The sequence below is a fragment of the Pseudopodoces humilis genome, chromosome 1 (assembly GCF_049639895.1).
Source record: "Pseudopodoces humilis isolate 2021_Gansu_Grassland_sample_001 chromosome 1, ASM4963989v1, whole genome shotgun sequence".
Classification (NCBI taxonomy): domain Eukaryota; kingdom Metazoa; phylum Chordata; class Aves; order Passeriformes; family Paridae; genus Pseudopodoces; species Pseudopodoces humilis.
The window spans coordinates 11,064,659-11,087,955 of NC_142200.1; the positions used below are offsets into that span (position 1 = coordinate 11,064,659).

Below are 23,297 nucleotides of genomic sequence, written 5' to 3' on the forward strand. Positions count from 1 at the left end.
TGAGTTCTGTAAAAATGTGGCTGGAGTTTCCTATGCTGGCTTTTTGTGGGAGTGGTTTAGAGGGTAGTGGGGTTAAATCCAGCTGGTACAACAGGAGCTCTTCCATCTGCTCTGCTCTGGTGTGCAGTTGCGCAGTAACAAGCCTGATCAAGCTGGTGGCATGTTTAAGTTAAGGCACTTGCTGACTCATTAGCAGAAATACAGTGGTGAGGAAATGCTCTGTTTGCCAACTGACCGTGTACTGTTACAGTCACTGGGGCAACATGGTGGTGCTGCCTGTCAGGGATACCAATGGCCTGCCCCATTTTTTTTTAACATTAAAAAAATAGATAAATAAAAAATTTAAAAAGCTCTGAAATGGGAAGGAGGAAATGTTGTAAAGCTTATTAAGGCTTCTCAAGGTGGTCTGTGGGAAGTAGTTTTGGAATGCAGATCCCCCTTGTTTCATCCTTTTCTGCCTTTCTTCCATGAGACGCCCTGAAGTTTGGACAAGCCACCCATGTTGACACAGACTGATTCTTCTCAATCGCTTCTCCACCGTCTCCTGTGCTAATTACTGCTCTGCAAATCTACCCTCTGGTCTGATTTCTAAATTCATCCAGGAGGCTGAGCAGCTCGGAGGATCTGCTGTAAACATGACTTATCCGGCAGGCAGTAAAGCTGCTCTCTGAACCCTCCAAGGAGAATTAAGCCTGTCTGTAGGGCAGCTGCTTTTATCAATCTGTGTTGCAGATTAAAACATGTTTCAATGTCTTTTTCTGTCAAATCAGGAAGAAAAAAAAAACGTTCTTGTTACCATGTCCCTGGCTACATGTTAATAGAGAACTAATTGGCTAAATGTCAATCACTTGCTCCTTGAAGGGAAGGACCATCTCCCCTGTGCTGAGCATACATGAGCACAGCCCGTGCCTGTTCTCAGGCTGATGGTGATTTTTATGTTTTACCCACTAGAGACAGGAGCTGCTGAAGTTACATTGTGCGAAGCCTAGACTCCCAGGCCAAGGATATATCTGCTCCCACACTCCTGGGGCATGAGGTGGGGTGTAGAGATTGCACTGCTTTTAAAATGCAAAGGTTTAGGGCCTCTCCTAGCCTAGCTGTCAAACATGATTTATTCAGACTTTGTCCCCCTTAAACCTTCGCTTGTGATACCTGTGGCATGCCTCCTTTCAGCAGAAAGCTCTGTAAGTCACCAGTTCAAGTTTTGAAGACACTTATCTCAGAATTTGCCATCATCTAGTGGGGAGATGAAATCTTGTAGGTAGAGGAGCTTCACAGATCTGTGCAGGTCACAGGTATTTGGGCATTTTGTAGTGACTCACCAGGATTTTCTTGTAGGAGTATTGAGGGATTGAAGCACTGAAAGTGATTTTAGTTGAAAGCAAAGATCATAGTGCCTACATACTGCACCTTTACAGTTACTGTGCAAACAAAAGTACAAGATTTTAATGGCACATAAGAGACAAGGTTCAAGGCCTTCTTAGAAAGAAATATGAGATTTTGGATTTAAGTATAAGCCAGGCACATTTCATCTTTCTTGCTTTCTAGTCATGAGGTTGATACATAACTTCACTCTTCACCTGCTTTTTTTTTTGCCCAGCTTATCTTCTTGCTGTGTAAAATGAATTTTTTTTCCTCTTGATTCCCTTTCTGGTGCAGGGGCAAAGTGTTGATTTTTTACCCATGTAAAACAAAACATCTCCCATTCAAATAGGTATAGATATCTCAGACATAAATCTTTCTGCCATAACTGGTTCTGGAGCCCTTTTGCAATAGTATGTTGCAAAACTCTAATTAGGGCTTCCCTGTGTCACAGTAATATTATGCCCATTAAGCAGTAACCGTGCTTTGACACCTCTCTGAATAGCAGTGCAATGCCTAATGAAAATGCAGTTTTACTGGGATGAAAGTATTTATGCTAATGAAGCTATGTTCATACATGCTGGAGCTTACGGTATAGATATTTTCCTTGCAAACCCCTGAGTGATATGCTGATAAGAGTCTTGGTGAATCTAATCTGGATTAAAAAAATATATCATATTCAACATGGCCTTAAAATACAACCAGGGTAGGTGTGAGGTAAGATTAAGCTTTTCCATAATGCAGAACACTTGGTTTAAGAAGTGGAAGAATATATAATAACAGGCTTTGATCGAGCTACTTGCTGTGGAAAAAAATGTTTCATTGCTTGCTCTCTGGGAAAGCTTGTTACTTGTTTTTTCCTAATTGTTGCAACTGCACAACCCAAATGAACTGACCATAGCAGTGGAGTTTGTACCCAAGATTTCTGGATCAAAACCCATGAGCAAATGTTTTGTAAGGTTAAGCACTTATCTATTAGCTTGCAGCCAGTAAGAGATTTCTAAACCTTTTGAAATGGTCAGTAATAGGTGACCAAAGGTAATTTTTAAATAAAAACTTGACCTGTGTGCCCACTGGTGCAGGCTTGGAACAGGAAATACAGTGTGTAGTTCAGTTCTCAGTAAGCATGTTCGACAGTGGGTTGATGGAAGAAACATGTACTCTTCCCACTAATTTTTATTTGTGTTTTGGTAACCCTCTGGACTGTGATCAGAAAAACGGGCTGGTCCTGCAAGCATGAGTGCAACTTGAGTACACTGTACTATGCCTGGGCTTGGTGAACTCAAGTGCTGAGGGAAAGTGAAACAATTCTAGGGGTCCAGAGGCCATCAGGGTGCATGCATGCTTCAGGAATTTGCTGTTGCTGACTCAGTTTTAGGGAGGAGGGATGTATGTTTTTCGTTTTCAGAATTGCTTATCGAGCTGTTGGGGAAAAAGAAACTGCCCTGGAGAAGTGGAAAAAGCTTTGTCTGTCAAGAAGGCAGTTCAAGCCTGTAGATCCTTTCCTGTATAACTTCTGAAATCCAGGTGTGGTTGAAAGACAGTGAAGTCATGTGTTGCATATTACATGGGAAACTTTCTTTCAGTTTCTCCAGCAATTTCCTGACACAGGAATGGATCAGGTAGGGTGAGGGTGGGTAGGTGTTCATATACTGCCATGTTGAAGCCATTTCTGGAGGTGTGAGAGAGCTCCTTAAGAATATATTTGCAGCAGCTAAAGCAGAAAGTGAAGAATGGTGCATCCAGTGTAGCTGAAGGATAGAGGATAGCCTGAGTGAGTGAAGTATGTGCATCCTGAGACCACTGAGAAGGAGAGGTCAGGCTCTCCGTTGTAGCTTGCTGTAAGTTTGCAGCTTGTATCCAGGCACAAGCTCCAGACCTTCTCCCAGATTCACAGTGCCTGCTCCAGAAACAGGCCCATTTCTTGGAGCATCTGGGGTTTTCTGCGAGGCATCTCCTTCAGTCCAGCACTGACCTGGACTGACCCTGCGTAGCTTGTGAGGCAAAACAAAATTGTAGCTAGGGGACGACAGCTTTAGTAATCAGATCCCAAACAAAATTGAAGGCTGTTAAAATGTCTCATTGAATTATGGTGCTACAGGAGCATAGTGACTCATAGTGAAGCTAATCACCTGCTGCTTTGTCTTGACTGCAAAAAACAGATTGCTAGTTAAACATTTAAAGGTCATAATCTTAGTTGTATTAGTGTTGCTTTCCTCCTTCCCTCCTCCTACCCCTTTATGCCTGAAGTTACTAGGGGAAATCAAACAGATACTACTCTGGAGGGCTGTCTTCTGAAGGTAAAACTCGGCATGTTTGTCTTTCAGACTCACACTGTGGACCTTTATGTTTTCATTTATGAGAGAGACCATGCTAAAAACATTGCATTGGCTTGGCACAAATTTCCCCAAATCATCGTCAGTTTGACGTTGGTGTTCTGTGTAGAGTCAAATTTTAAGTCATAGGTATTTTTGGGTTCATCACAGGAAATTCCAGGAGTGAAACCAGAGCTCAGGTCCCTATTTCCACAGCCAAGCAAGTTCAGTATTTTTAAATTAATAGTGCTTTGTTGTTCATTGGGCCAAGAGCATCCTAAAGGAAACAGAGTTTTCTTGGTTCTGCCTAAAGGGGCAATAGACCTCTCTAGCTGGCTGGGAAAAGAACACTCTTTCTTTCTGGCATTAACTTGTCTGTGTGGGTGAAGAGAGGAACTGTGTTGCTTCAACAGAACTGTCATTAATGTCCTTGCAATTGTCCCCAGTTGCAGCAGCCAGGGTGAGGAAGGTTCTGTAGAGAGAGGACGTGGCTCTTTGCCTGATGGATCTTCCCATACTCTGCTGTAAAAGAGCCTTCCAGGTAGATGAAAGTGATCCACTCTTCTATCAAAATGCTGGTCTAGCTCTTCTAAGTGATTCCTGCTCCTTACATCCAGTTCATTGCTGTGAGTCATCAGGTGGCTCTCCTGGAGAAGCATTCAGATGGTGGTAGAGGAAAGCTTGCAGATAAAATAACAGCAAGCCATGCTAAAGCATCTAAACCTCCAGGTCACTTCAAAAGTCAGTGAGTGCAGTGGATATCACCAGCAATATTAGCGTGTTAGTACTCCAATTTAAATACAGATTTTGAGGGAAGTTTATAATATTTTCTGCATATGTATGTTTTATGGCAGGAAGCATATCCTGCTATAAATTACTCTGTTTGAGAGGCTGTATTAAAGACTGTGTGTGACTTAAGCCTGGAAGTTTTTCCTTTCAGAAGTGTTTGCTGTACTAAACTGATAGATCACTGGCATGTTTTAAGCTGGACCACTGCCTTACTTTGGACTGGGCTGGAGAGATCATGGTGTCAGAACAACATGTTTCCTATCACCTGCCAAGTTTTTGTTCTTGTAGAATGATCTGGACAAGCTGAATCAATGGGCCAAGGCCAGTGGTATGAGGTTCAACAAGGTGAAGTGCTGGGTCTTGTACTTTGGTCACAACAACCCCCTGCAATCCTACAGGCTTGGGGAAGAGTGGCTGGAAAGCTGCCCAGCAGAAATGGACTTGGGGATTGTGGACTAGGACAGTGATTGTCCACTTGCACTCAGCTCTTGTGAGGCCACTCCTTGAGTCTGGTATGCTGTTTTGGGCCCCTCACTACAAGAAGGACAGAGGTGCTGGAACATGTCCAGAGCAGGGCAGCAGAGCTGGGGAAGGGGCTGGAGCACAAGTGGTAAGAGGAGCAGCTGAGGGAGCTGGGGGTGTTTAGTCTGGAGGAAAGGAGACTTAGAGAGACTTTATAGCTCTCTGTGGCTCACTGAAATGTGACCGTAGCCAAGTGGGGTTTGGTTTCTTCTCCCAGGAAACAAGTGAAAGGACAAGAGGAAATGACCTCAAACTGCACTAGGGGAGGTTCAGGTTAGACATCAAGAAGAAATTCTTCACTGAAAGGTTGGTTTAGCAGGCTGCCGAGGAGGAGTCACCATCCCTGGAAATGTTCAAGAAATGACTAGACATGGCATTTAGTGCTATGGTTTAGTTGACAAGTTGATGTTCTATCAAAGGTTGGACTCTATGGTCTTGGAGGTCTTTGCCAACCTAAGATTCTGTGATACCTGGTGGCTAACAACCACGTGATGCAGTCTTGTGAACTGAGGGAAGATGGACCTTGGTCTGACATGTGGTGAAGGGTTGGGAGATGCCCTGTGTTGGTTCCTGTCTTTATGCCCAACTTTCTAGTGGGTGTCCTCATCTATAGTGGTTGTTACTTTTAGGAGGGATCTTCGGATGCCCTAGTGGCCTTTTGCAGGGTTGCAGAACTGCTGTTGGGAGACACTGATGTAAGTAACATAGAGACAGAGGGGCCAAAAAAAGGATAAAGGAATAGGGTAGATAACAGCATTCTGCTGTACATCCAGACGTCCCCATTTGTGCCTGGGTTTGCAGTGTGCCTGGAGCTGTCCCAGGCCAGCCTTGCTCGAAGTGCACTACGTCACTTTGGCCAAGGAGCCAAAGAGCTGGCTTAGATCCTGAGCCCATCAAACATGTGCTGCTGGCTGTAGGGAAAAGAGCCACTCACTTGTGAGGGCTGCTGGCTTGTGCAGATTTTGGATAGACCTTTGACCTCACTAGCAGATGGCAGAATAAATTGATGGCGGATGTATTTTTAAATGAGCAGATTGCACTTTCAGTCTTTAAACCTTAACACAAAGGTGCATTTTTAATAGTCAACAGCTAAATTTGGCTAAGGAGCACCTGTCCATACTACTCTGTGGAGGTGAATCCAGACAGGGAACAGGCTGAAGGAAGGGGGTGCCCTCTTGGAAAATAGCTTCTGCTGAAAAGTGTCTTCACTGGTTTTTTTTGCAAGCTGATTTCTTTTGATGTTGTTTATTCTTCCTTTTGCAAAAGGCAGTCAAACTTCAAAGGGAGCTGTATCATACCATGTTCTCCATGTACTTTAGGTTTAAAGTGGAGTCTTCACACATTCAGTTATGGGTAGAAAAAGGTGTCCATGGGGATCCTCTCCCTCTTCCTGCCCATTGTGACTGCTGATTTGACTTGCAAGAACTGCCTCTAATAAGGAGCACTCATTGGATTGGTAATTGCTGATGCTGATTTATACCTGTTTTCTCTTAAGTCACATCCTTAAGTGCTTCAAAATAGTATCAGGTTTACTTTTGTTTTCATAGCAGGTAACTTGCCATGTCACTCTTTGGAGCTCAATACCGTTTTTAATTGCTTCATGCCTAAATCTGCCCTTAGCTCACCTGCATTTTAGAAGTCCAGGTCTAAAGCTTTGTTAATAGATAAACTGGAGCTCCTTTGGTGTGATTCCATTCTTACTAATGTTTACAATTTAGAAGTCTGCCACAGGATTTTTTAGTGCTTCACACCTCTGCTGCCGTAGGGCTCTGTCATATCTTCCATAGAGGAAAACAATGCATGCCCTGTGAATACTGGTAGTTTATCCTGGGTTGACAACTGAGGTACCTTTTTCTTTTATTATCATCTGACCTGCAAGCCATGCCTTTCATAGCCTTTTGATCCTGTTGGGAATGCCAGATTAATGAGGCTAACTACTTTCTTTGGACAGATTTTTTTCATAAGCAGAGAAATACTCCTTACATCAAGACCAAATTATACCGTCCTTTCTCTCATTTCAAAAACCAGTTCTTTGGGGGCTATCTTATTAATTGAATCATTTATTTTACCTAGTTTAAACAAACTGTTCAAAAAACCTAGGCTAACGCCTATTGCAAGCAATTCTATCTGAAATGGCTTGCAGCTGGACAGATTAATTGTGGCAGTTACTTCTGTGGAAGGCATGCCCTTGAGTTCACTCAGGATGAGTGGCAGTGCTGCTGCTGAAAAGGAATTCAGAGATGCTCATGGCCCGGGCGAGTGCTGCATTGCAGTTACTGTCAGCTTACGTCACAAGCAGATACTCCAGCAGCCCAAGGGCTCGTCAGGAGCCTGAGGAGAGCGGGGCTTTAGTACCATGGAACAACAGATCTCATGGTCTGTGTTTTCTGTGCTTCTTGGTGCATATCTTGTGCCTTCTGTGCAGGGAAGCCTCTATCAGCGGTTCTCTGTTCTGTTTAATGCAGTGTAAAAAGCTGTGAGTGCTTATCCATTTACAGCATTTGGGTTGGAGGGCTTTTTAGCCTCATTTTTTAATATATATTTAGAGATTTACACATGTCATACTGTAATTACAGCATTGCACCATTTGAACCTGTCTGTTTTAATTAGCAGTTGGCATTGCCCTATTTATAGATAGATGAAAAAAGCACGAGCTAGCCAGTTTGCAGTGCAGAGTGTATTTTGTTCTGTTGGCAAGTAGTTTGTATCCATTTTTCCATAGCTAAACTGGCTTGGCAACCTACAGATGTTGCAGGCATTGGGTACTGATGCTTGAAATAGAAGTGGACTCTGAAGAAGATGTGGGATAGGGAGGAATAAATGAGAAACTGGTGTTCCATTGGAAGTCTGTTGTGACTGATGATATGACACGCTTACCAGAGCATAACTGCAGAAGTTGACCACATGAAAAAAGAGCACATTAAAAAAAATTATATTTTAAATCTTGCTCCTGTCACATTATTAAGGTTCCTATCCACTTTGGCATGTTGTGGTAACAAAACCGGTTACCAGTACAAGTGTTTGGCTATCCAGCATGGTTAAGTTGGTTGGTGGGTATTTGTGCAAGCAGAAGAAACCGATTGATTCTTTCTGGAACAAGTTGTTTCTAGTCTATAAATGATCTGTTTTTCATTTTAACTGCAGCTTTAAATTTTCAAAAGTTTTGGCCTGCACTGACCCTGCAATGCCCAGGAGACTGTCAAGAAACCAGAACAACAGTGTTATTAAACACCCAGGTGTTAGCTACTCCTCAGGAACTGTCTGCTAATGCACTTTACTCTGGGGAAAACAATTTGAGGCACCTTTGCCCCCTTCAAGAAGCTCTCTTTAAATAAAACCATAAATTACTTCTCAATGCAGATGCTAAATACAGGGATAGGAGTCTTGTTGAGCAGCTCACATGGAGGTTGCTGGGTACAAGGTGAAAAATGCTTTGCTCTGTACAACATTTGGTTGCTACAATTTCAACACTGTTGTGTTGCATCCTGAGCTTTGCAGGGCCTGTAGACTTGTGGTAGGTTATTGCTTGAAAAACACTGCTCATGAGTCAGTGCCTTAAAGCATTACTGCCTACCCATGAGGGGAAGGTAGGCTCTTCAATAACTCCCTCTTTCCTGCACAGCTTTTCAGAGCAGCTGCATCGTTATTCTGTGGCCTGTATTTTTCATTGTCTTGCAAGATTTCAATCTTTCAGTCTAGGACTGAGATAGGTAGAAGCAGGTGGATTTCAGTCAAGCTTACACTTGGTGATTTGGGACTAGAGCCCAGAACTGAAAGCTTCCAAAACCTGGGGGTTCTCACTTCAGTTATCAGCCTAAAATGTCGTCATCTCTGTTGGCTGTTCATGTTACAAACTGCATTTTGTAACATGAAGGGCCAACATGGCAGTAGTTGAGTGCTCCAAGACTTTTCAAGCATGTCCAGCACAGTAATACAAGTTTGAGTTTTCTCAGACACACTGACTGTGTGTGCACATTTGTATGTGTAATTTCTGAGTGACCTGTCCTCAGGCTGACTGTCTTTGGGAGAAGAGCTGGTGGAATTGATCCGGCTTCACATGGCTGAGCAGGGTGCAAGTAAGGGGAAACTATTCATGTAGCACTGTGAAATATTTGAATGTGGGTTACATGGTGCTAAATCACGGTAGTCTCTGGGGGAACATAGTTAATAAATTCTAAATAAGAGGTGACCCTTTCTGAGCACTTTTTCTACACTTGTGATTTATATGCTAGTTCTGTGCATTACAGTGCTTAAAGCCTAAGTCAGAAATCCTCCATCCAAATTTGGCACCTACTCTTGTCTTTAATGGCCAAATTAATAGCAGTAGGTCACAGCCAGCTGTTTTGTAGGTGCAGGTTGATGAGATCTGTTGGAAGAACAAGGGAGCATCAGAGCGTGCAAGGAGTTGTGAGGTTCAGATGGATTTCCTGCATTACCAAAGATGTCAAATGACCAGATGAACATTTCTCTGCTAAAATCAACTTAATTGTAAAGCACTGTTAGGTTTTCGTTTTGTTTTGTTTTGTTTTTTGAGAAACCTGAAGAAATGAAGCAAGTTAGCAATTGGACCAGCAGCTTTTTGTGGGTAAACTTTAATTGGTTTTGTGTAATTTTCAAAATGCCACAGACTTCATTTTTTAATAGACTGGGTTGTGACAGTGCTGGTTTGTGTACTTATGGTGGGTGTTCACATTCCTTTGATATCAAAGATTTCACTTGCATAAAACAAATAAACACTTTCTACATATATTTGCTGTGTTATGTTGACAAAGCAGTGCCAGGGATGCTTGGAAAACTGTATGTTTGAACTGCTGGGACAGTGGACTCTGTGTTTTAGATAAGGAAAATAATTTTCACAGTAGCACTAATCAGCAAATGGAAGAGAAGTCCAGGAATCTCCACCCCTGGAAGCACTCAAAACCTGGACTGGACAGACCCTCAGAAACCTCGTGGAAGTTGAGCCTGCCTTTAGTGGGAAGTGAGCAGACCAGACAGCCTCCCCAGGTCACTCCCAGTCTTGTGTCTCTGGTTTTTGCTGAATGAGATACTGAGAGGAAGGACGAATAACCAAAGGTGTTACATCAGTCTTTGGAGGGGAGCAGGGACTTCCCTCCTCTGGAAAGAGGGGCATCCCCTAGGAAGAGTGTTAACATAAGTTTATATGCTACTGCTAAAGCCTTAGCAGCACTTTGTGTGTGAATTGCAGGATTCTTTAAAGCTGCATAGCCGCAGCTGGTCTAGTCATCAAGGACTGTAAGATGAGCAGGATTTGGCTAGAGTAGTAATAGTGCTCTGAATGTTTGTCCTGTGTAAGGTGTGAATACCCTCCTGCCCCTCTCCCTGGGGGCTGTTCAGTGAGAGGGGGTTGTAAAGGTGTTCTGCACTGAAGGAGAGAATGGATAAAGTGATGGAGAAGGCTAGCTTCTGCTCCTCTTTCAAGGTTTATATTTCAGGATTTATAAAGCCCTGTTCTTAATTAACCTTTGCTTTTCTTCTGCCTTTTGATTTCTAGTCTTTGTCATTGATTGTCCTGGCTTTCTGAAGCTTCTTGCAGTTGTTCTCACTACTAAGGGTGATGGAGTGGTATTTCCAAGTTTGGCCTTCCTGGCCAGGTCTTACAAACCTGGTGTGTGGGTCACAGCAGGCAAGTCCAGCCAGAGTAGGTGCATCTGCTGTTTCAGGGGTCGAGGTATGTTCACTAGAGTTCAATAGAGCTTGTTCGCAAGAAGAAATGCAGTTACTCTGCCCTTGCAGAAGAAGATAAGCACGCCCTTGATGTTTGCATGCCAGTCAGCATTGCCGAGTGTCCTGCTGTATGCTGTGCTCGTCATGCTGTACACCAAGGGAGCTTCATTCGAGCTTTTCTGCAAAGATGTGCCTTTTTCTTCTTGTGACTCAGAGAATCAAAGCTTTTCCCCTGCTGCACTTGTCAGGGTTTAAGCAGGCACACTTCAAATGCAGCCCAACAGCATAGATTGTTTGGAAGGATTCATGGGGTAAGCAGGAGTTTGCCTGCAGAGCATGTGAATCTGTGTATTCAAAGCAGCCAAAGATCTGGTGAGCCCAGCCCTGTGCTTGTAAGATGTCTCACCTCTGCATGCAGCCTTCTGTGAATTTCACTTGCTGCTTACAAGGAGAAAATGTACTTTTTCTAAATTCAAAAGTTCAGTTTGCTGTGTTTTTAAGATCATGTGCTTACTGAGCTTCAGGCCAAAAGCACAAGGCTTGAACTAGAGGAACCCCTAGGTCCTCTGCTTGGAGATGGCTGTCCTCATTTCACTTTCTGTAACAGGTAGAATATACCTTTTTTTTTTTTTTTAGCTGGGTTCACTGTTGTGTATCAAATTCCTTTGTATGTCAGGCTCAAACAGCCAGCTGGTGTCAAACCCATGTGGTGACATTCTCCTTTGCCTTTGTGAAAATTCAGTATATTTTGGTAAGGCTGAGGAAGCTGAAGTTGAAAACTAGTGGGATGCAGCCAAATTTAAAATAAAAGCAGCCCATAAGTGAGGACAAAGCAGGTTAACTGTTAGAGAGCTGACGTGATAAACAGCACAATAGTCTTTATGAGCAATATGAGCTTTGAGGCAATCTTGATAACTAAACACTAGGGCCCTGGATTCCTGCTACCCTTCTGCTATCTGCCTCTTGATTAAAGAGGTGTACAGGTTCTTCATGTGCCTGCTGCAGTTAGGGATTAATAACCCTGAGCAAAAGCATGAGATTTCCCCAGGAGAGGAAACCATACTCCTGAGTACCTGGGGCAGGGACAGAACTTTCCCTTGCACCCAGGACCTGAGATGTTACACTCAATGCTTATGTGTGCATTGAGCCTTTTGATGGGTTGATGATGATGTATCTCCGTATAACTAATTGAAAAATAACAGACATTCTCAAAAATGTCTTGAACTGATAATTTCTTAAGGTGGTTTGAATGATTTTTACCTGCCTTTGTACTCTCATAATCTTGCCCTCAGTTCACTAAGGAAGTATGCTCTACTGGAAGAAGTGACAGCATGTAAAAATAGCACTGCCTTATTTTGCAGATCTGCTTGCTGTGTGGTTTCAGTTAGATCTGCTGACTTGGATTTAAAAATAAACTTTTCTTCTGCTTTTTGCACCTGCTTGTCGTGGTGGTGCTTGATTTTGTGTTTCAGAGGCAGCAGCCTTTTGGTGGTATCTGAAATCCTTGCTGGATTGGGATCAGCAGCACAGGTGATTGGGACACCTCAGTTAAGGGGCTTTTGGGGCCAGGGGTGTTTGTGAGGCCAGTAACTAAACATAAAGAGGAGAAAGACCTTGAGGCTTTTTAGAGCCTCTGTGGAAGTCGTCAGTTCAAAATAAGCAGTATGTGTTTTGCCAAGCGTGCAGTGGAATTGCAGTTGGTGTTCCAAGCCATTTGCTGTAAGTGTATTATCCCTTCCCCTCACTGAATATTGTTGTAGTCTAATCAGATTACATCGCAGTTCATCGCTGGGCCCAGGCAAAATAAAGAGCTGTACTTCTAAAGAACATAAGTATCTTGAATTACTGCCTTCTTCACACATTGGACTGACATTAAGTGTTCATTTAGAGCCAGATTAATGGAGGTATGGAGATCAGTGAGTCTGGCTATCTGAATAGGCCTCAACCAGATCTCCACATTCCACTGTCTGGAGCATGTAGTGGAGTGTGGTCCTCAGAGCATGAGTGGCCCTGGCTGGTGGAGCTGGCCTTTACATGGCCTCTGGCTGTCAGCTTGGCTCTGGGATTCTGCACAGGTGAGGGGTTACTCCAGATTAGCACACAGGCTTGGCCTGGTGTTCTTCAACTTCAGGAACTGTTTTTCTTACAGAGTTCTTTTTATTAGCGTGTTCCAGTTTTTATTGAGAGCACCAGCTTGGTGCTCATATTGCTTGCTTTCCTTGAGCTATCGATGAGTGTAGCAGCTGGAGTAAAGCAGTTGGATCTACTCAAATTAAGACTGTTACGTTTACTGAGCTATGCATAGACTGTTTCTGGAAATACATTTTGCTATAAATCTGAAAAGAAATGGGGAAAAGGTATGGGCAATATTAGTGGACAGCTTGATTGTGAGTACAGATATTTAGCAGACCCTGTATGTTTTCAGTACTGAAACTATTTGTATTCTAAAGAATAAAATGTAAATAATGGAAAACACTATTGTGGCATTTGGTCTTCTAAACAAATATGGTTTTAATCATGCTCTGGTTTTGTGGCATTAAAATCCTGATGCAGAATTCTAGGTTCATAAAAATGAGCAGCAGGCACCTGTAAGGAGGGATGGATATGAATTCTTGGAAGAAATCACCAGAAGCAAAATTCTATCTGTGCTGGCAACACCATTTGTGAAAGAGAGAGGAGGAGGGAGCAAGCCAGCTTGCACTCCTGACACAAATATCTCAAACTTGAGCATTTTGTTCCTGGGAAACACTTCTGCCTGAATATCTGCTGCTCTCTGGCAGGATGTCATGGTTCAGTGATGCATCTTGTGTGCCTCTTTACAAGTTTGTGAATCAATGACAGACTTAGTTTCTCAGTTTCAGAAATTGAACTGATGCATCCTATAACTTAAGCCTTCCCAAAGCACTTCTATCCACTTGTATGTGGCATCCTCTTTCAAAGCAGAGAACCATGGGTGAGATTTGCATTCATGCACTGAAGGCTGACTAAACCCAAACTGTCCAGAGGTCATAGCAGGGCTGGTTCATGCCCATGTTTATATATTGGATGGACTGTGTGGTGACCTCTGTGTGCGTGGGTGAAATTCTGACCCTGCTTCTTTAATAGCAGTGCTTGTGTTGACTCCCATGGGGCAAGGATTTTGCCCAGTGCTAAGCTAGATGAACAGCTAAAGTAGGCAAAAATGCTGCTCACTGAAGGAATGAGCAAGATCAGAAGTCACAAGAGCTTCCTTGCGCATTTTTTAAAAAAGTGACTGGAACATGATCATAGTCTGTTACAAGGACTTCCAAAAGCTGGTGGTTACCAGGGCAGGCTGTGGGCTCCTGTTCCTTTGGCTTCTTTGCTGCTTTAACTAGCTGCCACTGCCGCTCTTCTCAACTCCTTTGTCCTCTAAGATCAATGACAATGCAATTCGAGATCCTGCTAGTCCCCATCCATGAACAAGTGCTAGTTTCTTCTGCAAATGAGAAAATAAGCCACCCACTGCATTTTCCTCTCAGCTGGACTGTGTGGGGCTCTGGCAAATTTGACAGAGAACTTCATAGCAGGCCTCTGTAAATGTTTTCCAAGTAATTTGCCCAAAAGGGCACTCAACCAAACTGCATAGCAATCTGTTCCTCTGCAATGACAACTGCAGATGTGTGGTATATGAAAATGGCCTGCCACAGCTGTTTTATTAAATTTGGTTAACCTGAAATTCATATGTGAGTTTGACCTTGAATCTGCATTTGTTGTCCAGTCTTCACTGAGAGATGTCTAAATTAATTTTTTTTTAAAAAAAAAACTTCAGGAATTTATTTTTTTTTCTGATTTTGAGCAGCTGCCTTCAGAGACTTTACCAAGTGCTGCTCAGAAAGGCTCGCAGCTGTAGGAATAAGGGTGTCCTGTTTTCTTTTTCCTGCTTGGTGGATACTGAACAACATCTCTCTGTTGTCTGCAGTTTTTGATGTTTTTTTCCAACTTACAGGCCTTACCTGGAGACTGTTGACACCATGAACACTGAGAGCTTCCATAGCTCCACTTTCTGTCCCAGCAGTAATACCTGTGCTAGTCAGTTTTAAGCAAAAGCTGTCATTTTTTCTCTGTTTGCTGCAGCCCTGGAGCTCATCCTATCATCCTTGAGTTTCATGGAGGCATAGAAAAGTTTGGCAAGATCAAGGTCTGTGCCCCATGTAATCAATGATGGAAACTGCTTGCTCTTCTAGCAGCATGAGTTTGGATAAGGGTTGAGTAAATGGCCATTAGCTTAAAATGTCCTACTGGTAGTCATTTGTCATAGCCTCCACATTCAGAACTGCATTTAATAATCCATTCTGCTCCTGCTTTAATCTTTACTCAAAAATGGAAGCCTCTTCTGATAACTGCGAAATTGCAAAAATATTACACCCATTTTTCATCATTTTCTCCTTTTTGGGAAAGAGGGAAGTGGCTGGCACGTTTAGACTTTGGTCTAAAGACCCTTGAAGATAAAGGTGAGCTCATTAGTAAGTAGGAACCTTAAAGGCACTTCCTGAAAGGCAGCATCTTCGGAGCCTGCTGGAGTTGCTCAACAGTGAAGTGAGAAGAGGAATATAAGAGGTCGATTGTAGCAAGTTGTTTGGAGTATACAGAGGCCATGCAGTTGTACAGCTGCACATTTCATCAAATAATAATTTCCTTGATATATGATCATCATTAACTACAAACATAATGACTCCCATAAAACAATTGAGTCTCTTTCCTACAATCTCTCCCTGTTGTCTCTCTGTGATACTGAATGACAAGCAAGGATCAAAAGAAATAATCTATGCCTTTATAGTGGACTCACTGTAGTGTCGTGGTCCACAGACTTCTGGTTAATTATCTCACATGAAAAAAGTTTGCAGTCTTTTACGGGCTTAGGCAGGAAAGGGGAAAGCAGGGAAGGTGAGAGTGAAGGCACGTATTGCCTTGCAGAGTTGCCTTTTACTTATGAGAAATAAGGCTGATGTTATCACCCACTTTCTAATCAAATTTGACAGTAGCATTTTGTTAAGCCACTTTCTGTGAGTGGGAATTCTGATGAATACAGCTCTCATCTCCGGTTTTGAAGTATTACTTTACGCTGTTCCCAGGCATTGTTTGCTGTACTGGATGAATTATTATAGTATGTCAGAGAAGTAGATAATTCATGGCCTCATTTTATAAACCGAGAGCCCAAGGCACAGCACTTTTACTTGCAGAGCTGCAGGGCAGTGAATGGAGCCCAGGTCACCCACCCAACACACTCGTTGTTTGGTAAAAAGTTAGTTAGTGTGACCTCAGTATTTCTGTTCGGGCAGTTACAGCTGCTGGAGGATGTCATGAGTTTCTTCCAGGGACCTGCTTATGAGTATAGATGGATAGCGCATTTGGCATATTCCTGACAGACTCCTCTGTCAGATGATCTTTCTACCACATTTGTGGGCTGATAGCACTGAAAAAGAAGTTATCTCCACAGGTCTTTTGTCTACCTGGCTCATGGTAACATACTTGAGCCGGTAGGCAATTGGTCACCTATGGAGCAGGTTTTGAAAAGATAAACTATAAATCAGTTTGGAAGCTGCAGCAGGTTTTGTGTGGCATTGGCCACTGCAATAAACTCATTACTAGGTTTTGATTGCTCAGGTGCATAGCCAGTACCAGGACCAGCACACACATTAATGCTGCTTGTAAGGTCCATCTCTGTGTGCAGAGTGCACACATTGACTGCCCGCTCCAACTGTGAGCAAGCTACTCATCAAACTGTAATTTATATAAAGCATATTTGAGTCAACTGCAGCTGATATTGGATAAAAGAAACAAATTCAAGTTACCATCCCTTGTTACATTTGGATATTTTCAAACCACTGCAGTAGTACAAGGTGGTTCTGTCCTGCCGGTTTGTGTAGCCAGCTGATCCCAGACCTTTGGAGCCAGGAGCATCAGTGCAGTTCTGCTGGTGGGAACCAGCCCTCACAGTAACCTTCTGAAAGCTGAGATAAACCCTATGCACTGTGGGTGTTCCTGGAAGAACAGCTGAATGCATTGGTGATGGCCGTGGTCTTCCAGCTCAATAAATCAAGGGGTGGTGAGAGGCTTGTATTTAACTTTTTTTAAACTTTCTTAGGAAGCATTTGTATCCTTGACAGTTAATATAATTTGGAACAGGGAAGTTAAGCTCTGTTTAACCCTGGTGCAGTCAGGGTTGTTCATACGTTGAGGAGAAGCAGTGGGATTCAGCTGTGGGACAAGATGGGCTGGTACTGTCCTCTGTTCAGTTGAGTGACCCTTGCCAGCCCCAACCCACTCCCTGCACCCCTCCCTGGGTCTGTGCTAACCAAGCAGAGGTGCTGGCTCAGCTCTCCCAAACTTTTCAGCAGCACCCCTCATTCTTCTTTCCAAGCAGAATCCTCAACCCATCTTCAGCAACACCTTGTTTCCAGAAGGGACATCAAAAATTTCTCAAAACCATTTATTTTCCTCTTACCTTCACTTCATTAGAAAGTCTTCATTCACAGAATAAAATTAACACCTCATCCTTTGATGTTCTCATGAACACTTATGGATAAAACAAAGTTTCAAAAGGTGGGAAGAACCAGTAGCCCACTCATCACCAACCACATTTGGTTTTTCTCTGTGGAAAAACCTCATTATATCAGGTTTAATTTATTTTGTTGTGACTTTTTTTTCTTTTTTTTTTTTTCACTCTGAACTTTGTTGGCTGTTCTACTGACCTTGCTCAGCCATCTGCACTATGTGTTGAGGGGATATATTTGTACTTTGGTTGATTGTGTTTCAGTTGAAGTTCTGTTACCTTGGAATTTAATATTAATAGTAACTGACCCTTGTTTCCTAGTCTCCCCAAACATATGGTGCCTTATTTCCTTTTTATTGTTCTGATACGACCCTTCTTTTTTTCATATAACAGACTTAGGAAAACAGTGTCACTTAACAATTGATGGTCCTAAATATTCCAGTATTCTAGTCAGTTTTCAACCTTAAAAACCTAACTTTTGTTTAAACTCAATGCTAGTAGCCAGTGAAATTTTTTGGTTCATTTGTTCTCTGCTGATGCAGTTGTGTACCACATTAGTCTCCGAAATAAAATTACTTTTATTTGGAAGCGGATCCAGAGAAAAAATGCCCATGTTTTGGGACAGAGATATACACTCTTTGTTGTGGATACTGTCCTCTCTCTCCACTTGCTTTCTCTGATACACCTCTCCCCATCTTCTGTATTGCTTTTTGAGTTACTGGTGTCTGTCTCACTTGTGTAAGTGTAGCATCACTGAAAGAGACAGGTACAGATCCAGCCTGGAGTCGGTGTGCTTTTCCTACCTGTATGCAATGAGACTACAGCTCTTTGATGTTACCAAATAATATTATTTCAGAAGCTCCTTATAAAAACGTGAGTAATCAGGCAAGTGTCAAAGGAGTTTCTGTTTATCTTTTTGAACAATACCAAATAGCCACACTTTGTTCCAGTTATTTGATGTCTGTTCCAGAGCCATTTCATGGGCATGGAATTTAATTCTGCAAGGATGCAGGAAGATGGTGACTTGATTTTCGTGTTTAAAATAATCAAAATTATCAAAAACGTTAAAGTTTCGTAGGAAGTTTTTTTTACTTGAGCAATACTATTTTTAAAGCCTAGGGAAGATTTTACTCTATGATACAAGTCTAAGGTTCTTTTAATAATCAAATAAGACTTCTGAATAGGTGCTGATATATGCACTGTTCCAGAGAGCGTTACAGTTTGGAAACAGTTCGTAAGAAGGTTGATGTTTGTCTCCTGAAGTAGTAGATTTGACTTGCAAATGGGAGCTAAGCAAGTACCAAACCTAACGCTAAACAAAACAAAGTTACACGGAGATTTAGTTGGCTGATGGGAGCCGGTGTAGCTGGTGGCAGCGGGGCGGGAAGGGCTGCGCGCTGCGGGCGGGGAGCTCGGGAGGAGCCCCGGGAGGAGCCCCCCTCCCAAGCGCTCGCTCCGTGCCGCCTGTGGCGTGGGGCAGGCTTGGGAGGAGCCCCGGGCACTCGTTGTGTGCCGCCTGTGGGGCGGGAAGGGCTGCGGACGGGGATCCCCGGAAGGAGTGACCCCCAAGCGCCCGCTCCGTGCCGCCTGTGGGGCGGGGAGCCCCTGAAGGACCCCCACTCCCGAGCGCTCGCTCCGTGCTGCCTGTGGGGCGGGCAGGTTCAGGAGGAGCCCCGGGAGGAGCCCCGCTCCCGAGCGCTCGCTCCGTGCCGCCTGTGGGGCGGGCAGGTTCAGGAGGAGCCCCGGGAGGAGCCCCGCTCCCGAGCGCTCGCTCCGTGCCGCCTGTGGGGCGGAGGCGAACCGCGCCACCTGCTGGCGATGCCGGGAGGGCGCCGGGCCGGGCTCTGGAGCGGCCAAACCCCTTTGGGGCGTTGGGTCTGAAGAATCTAGGGATGGGAAAATTGCATCGAATCCCCTCGGCCTGTTTCTAAAATGTGGAAGTAATTTGTCCACGGATGCCCACTCCCTTGACAGCTGTGCTTCTTGGCTTTTGACGTCTCAAACCCTTTTATTTCAAGTCTTCTGCTACAGGGTTGAGCTTCGTGGCACAGAAAGCTGCCTGGAAGAACTGTGGTTTAATTGTGTTTGATTGCTTGGTTCTGGTCTCTACATGAAAAGGAATTAGTCTCTTCCTGGTGTGGCAGATAGCACTGAGATCTGCCCCGTTAATAGCTTAGTCGAGTCTACACTTAATAACTTAAAGTATTGTAAAATATTAATCAATTAATGTTCTACAGTTGCTCTGGAAGACTTGGCACTGACCTTCTCGTTGTTACGACTCTATACCACAGGCAGGAATCTCATCAGGAATCTCACCTGCCTTTTGGTTTTTGTTTTTCAGGTGGTACCAGAGAGATTGGGTCTGCTCTCACCAGGATGTGTATGAGGCACAGAAGTATAGAGTCCAAACTCCGGCAGTTCTCAAGGTGAGTGGCTTCGTACCTGGAGCACTGGAGGTTCCTCTTTCATATGCTGCTGGGGAACATCTAAAGCTGTTCATCAGCATTGGCTTCTCAACTGATCTCTGCCCATGTCACTGAGAGCAGCAGTCATTTTCTCCCTGCAGCACATTAGGCGCTGTGAATATGCAGGGTTTCACTGCGCATTATGGGGCTGGGCCAGTTCACCTCAAATCACCTCTAAATTCTGCAAATTCCCACTGTCAGTTCCTGTTGCTCAGCACTGAGCAAGTGGCTGCTGATGTGACCAACTGACCTGTCTTTGTTTCAGGACTTTAAGCTTTGTCACTGAGTTTTAAATGAGCAGCAGCAAGTGTTGTGCTGCTTCCTCAGCTTACTGCAGGGCCCAAATAGCTTGCAGCCAAGAGAAAAACCTTCAGAAGAGCAGTATAGGAAATGCAAATTCTCTCATCCTGTTTTTGCAGTTGGACTGCAGAGGTAATAAGAGGGATTAACTCATGTGCAACCTAGGCTGTACAAAACCAACCAACTTCTGTAGACAGTAGTAGTTTGCATGTGTTCCTTTTTTAACCAGACTTAAAAGTTATACGTGACAAAAATGATGCTTCGCCATTTGCCTGATGACCTGCCATATTTTTTCCCCTTTTCCCCCATCCTTGAAAGTGTTCAAAGGCAGGCTGGATGGTATAAGCAGCCCAGTCTAGTGGAAGGTGTCCTTGACCGTGACAGGGTGGTTGGAACCAGATGACCTTTAAGGTCCCTTCCTATCCAAGACATTCTTTGATTATTCTGTGATTACTTTAAAACAAAGTTAGTTATGAATTTGTGGAAACTCCAGTTTCCACAGTTAGCTGTTTAAATGGTTTGATCCCAGTCTCATTAATTAGTGGAGCATTACTGGTGCTGTATCATGGACTCCACCAGTGTGAGGTGAGGTGAGGCATATCAGTCGGCAGGATATTGTTCTTTTGTACAGCTGCTCTGTCTTCTTGTGCTATTTAAGTTTATAATCTCCATGGCTGCATGAACCTTTCTGGTCTCCAGAGTTTCCATTTAAATTGTGCGACTGTTGAGTAGGATCTGTTTACACTGAACTGCTTTGGGTCACTCCTCTGCTTTACACTGTTCCTCACTGTCTGGAGCTTTTGTATTTCTGGTTATCTTGTGATGTCAATCTTATGGGTTTTTTTTATTGTGGGGCTTCTTTGGGGTTTTTTTTTTCATTTTGTTTGCTTTTTTAATCTACTTTTTTCTTTAGCTTTCTCTAGTGTAAACATTTTTATGTTCTGATATTTACATTGTGATACTGGTAGCTGTCACAGCAAAAAGTAAAAATACTCCAATATTGACCTTGGTTCTCTCTGTAAGAATAGGGGCATCTGCAGGATTTGATTGCTCTTTGTGTTTTTTCAACAAAATTAGTGCTTTAATTGACTGTCTGATAAACCCACTTCAAGAACAGATGGAAGAGTGGAAGAAAGTGGCCAATCAGCTGGATAAAGACCATGCAAAAGGTAGTTACAGAGGAAGAATGCTTTAATAGGAGTAAGATTGTAATACCAGTTTTGCTTCCTCTTTTTATGTTTTACTGGGGAAATGAATGACATGCTTAAATATGTGAAGTGGTTTTTCTCTTCTAAAACACTCCTCTCCCAAAGTGCCTAACAAAATTTCAACCCTTGCTGTACACATTTTGAAGGTTTAGTTTGCTGGACCCCTGGGGCTGGGTTATTTTTCCAGACTGGTAAGCATTGACTTGGTCTAACTCTGTTAGCCCACTCTCCCTGTATGAACTGAGGATTGGAGATGCCACATCTATCCCTGCAAAGCCTTGGGGTGTCATTAAAAGCAGCTTGTAAGATCATGTTATGCCTCAGCTAGAGCATCCTCCAGAGAATGCACAGCCCTGCAAAACACTGAGCCTCGTTATTTTATACCTGATGCCAGACAGAAAGTGCACCTGGGGAACAGGAGAGCTCTGCTATGGCACATGGGATGCCCAGGCTGCAGTGGGGGTGATGGCTCCAGGGGCTTTCCTGGCGGACTGAGCAGCAGGCAGCCAAGTCTTGCACAGCAAGCACATGTTGGTAGATGCCTTTGGCTTTGCAAAACTTATCCTGGGAATGGTGGCCCTCTAGCACAGGTGCTGAAAGCAGATTGCAGTTCACCACTGACTGACCCTTGAAAATTTAAGATTTTTGTTATGTCTGAAAGAAGCAGCAGCACCATGGGAACTGATGGGAAGGAGTGGGCTTGACCTCCAAAAGAAGATTGCCTTCTTTTCCTGTTATTACTGTAGTCAGATAGAAGCAGTTGAATCAGCAGCTCTTGAAAAACTTCCTGCCTTGTGCTGCAGAGGGTGTCAAGCATGTAGTGAGCAGCAGAGAGGAATAACGTGGGGTCATGCCAGTAGGGGTGACCCAGGCCAAAGTGGCAGTGAGATTTAGAGTTTACTGGGCACACTTGGGTGTTGGGAATGCAGTTGTCTTCAGTACAGTTCCTATGCCTGCCATCAATCTGCTTCTGTTTTTCCACCTACAGAAGAGTAGTAACACTGATCTCATTTGTTAAGGTGTATGTGTACATGTATATATATATATATGCATACATACCTTTTATATATTTCTTTTTTTAAGGATCAGTTTTCATATCTGTACTTTTAGTGTTCCTGCACTAGAGGTTGAAAATTTTGTTCTGGGATTTTAATTCTCCTGGGATGTGCAGCTCATCTGAGAATGAGGACAAGTGTAGTGTGCTCCACTTAATCAGAAGGAGCTGGCAATGTGACCCTTCCTTGGGCAGAGTTTTAGCACCCTGTTTAGCATCTCTGTTTTCCATTCCTGAGAGGGGATGAAATGAAAAGCGCTCTAATTTTGTACTGTGTTCTCAGTTGTTATTTCTGTAAAGGCTTTGTTTACTTAGGAAAGATTTTGGTATGTGAATGTGCTCACATCCTAAAATGTTATATTAAGCCAAATCTATAGGCTTTACAAAATGTGAGCTCTAAGCTGCTTTGTTTAACAGTAGCTGTTCTCTAAAAGTTTGTAGTCTAATGTCTTTAAATGTAGCCTTTTCTGTGAAGAACATTCATTTTGACATTGATTATATTGATAATGGGGATTGTGTGTGTTTTTTAGAATACAAAAAAGCCCGCCAAGAGATAAAAAAGAAATCGTCTGATACACTGAAGCTACAGAAGAAAGCAAAGAAAGGTAACTTGCTTCATACTGTACTGTAAAGAGCCTTCTGAGCTGTGCTCACTGACAAAGATTGAACAGCAATAGGACTTTCTACTGTAATAATCCTGTCCCTCTAATCTATTCCTGGTACCTACTTGACTACCAGGATACAATTACTATGTGTCATTTAAATCATATTCTGAAGCTGCTGTCTAATGTTCTTATACAAAAGCCTTAAAGCTGTTTGTGCAAAGTCAATCATGTTTTAAAATAGAGCCCTTACTGTTAACTTTTTCTTTTTAGCAACACTGATACTTTTAACAGTATTTTTTAACTTGTGCAGATACCCATAAAATTTTCTAGAATCTTTTGGAATAATATAAAAAAGCCATTATGTAAATGTTCCCTAACTATTAACATTTCTCACTGTTCTTCCTTTCTTCTACTTTTCCTCTTCTTTTTTTTAACAGCCAGTAATCTCCTAAACCTTATTTTATTGGTCAGACTGTGA

The 23,297-nt window shown here is 43.1% G+C and overlaps 1 protein-coding gene across 21 annotated transcripts in view; it reads left to right on the forward strand.

Moving 5' to 3' along the window:
* MTSS1 (MTSS I-BAR domain containing 1) overlaps positions 1–23,297 on the forward strand; it is a 125,545-nt gene that overhangs the window by 71,420 nt on the left and 30,828 nt on the right. For 20 of the 21 annotated variants that reach the window (XM_014255294.2, XM_088064286.1, XM_088064278.1 and 17 more), the window contains 3 exons: positions 19,529–19,613; positions 21,030–21,121; positions 22,745–22,819. In XM_014255294.2, coding sequence (XP_014110769.1) covers positions 19,529–19,613; positions 21,030–21,121; positions 22,745–22,819 — 252 coding nt within the window. Of the gene's footprint in view, positions 1–5,012; positions 5,077–19,528; positions 19,614–21,029; positions 21,122–22,744; positions 22,820–23,297 lie in introns of those variants that run through there. The other variant, XM_088064258.1, reaches the window with a different exon arrangement.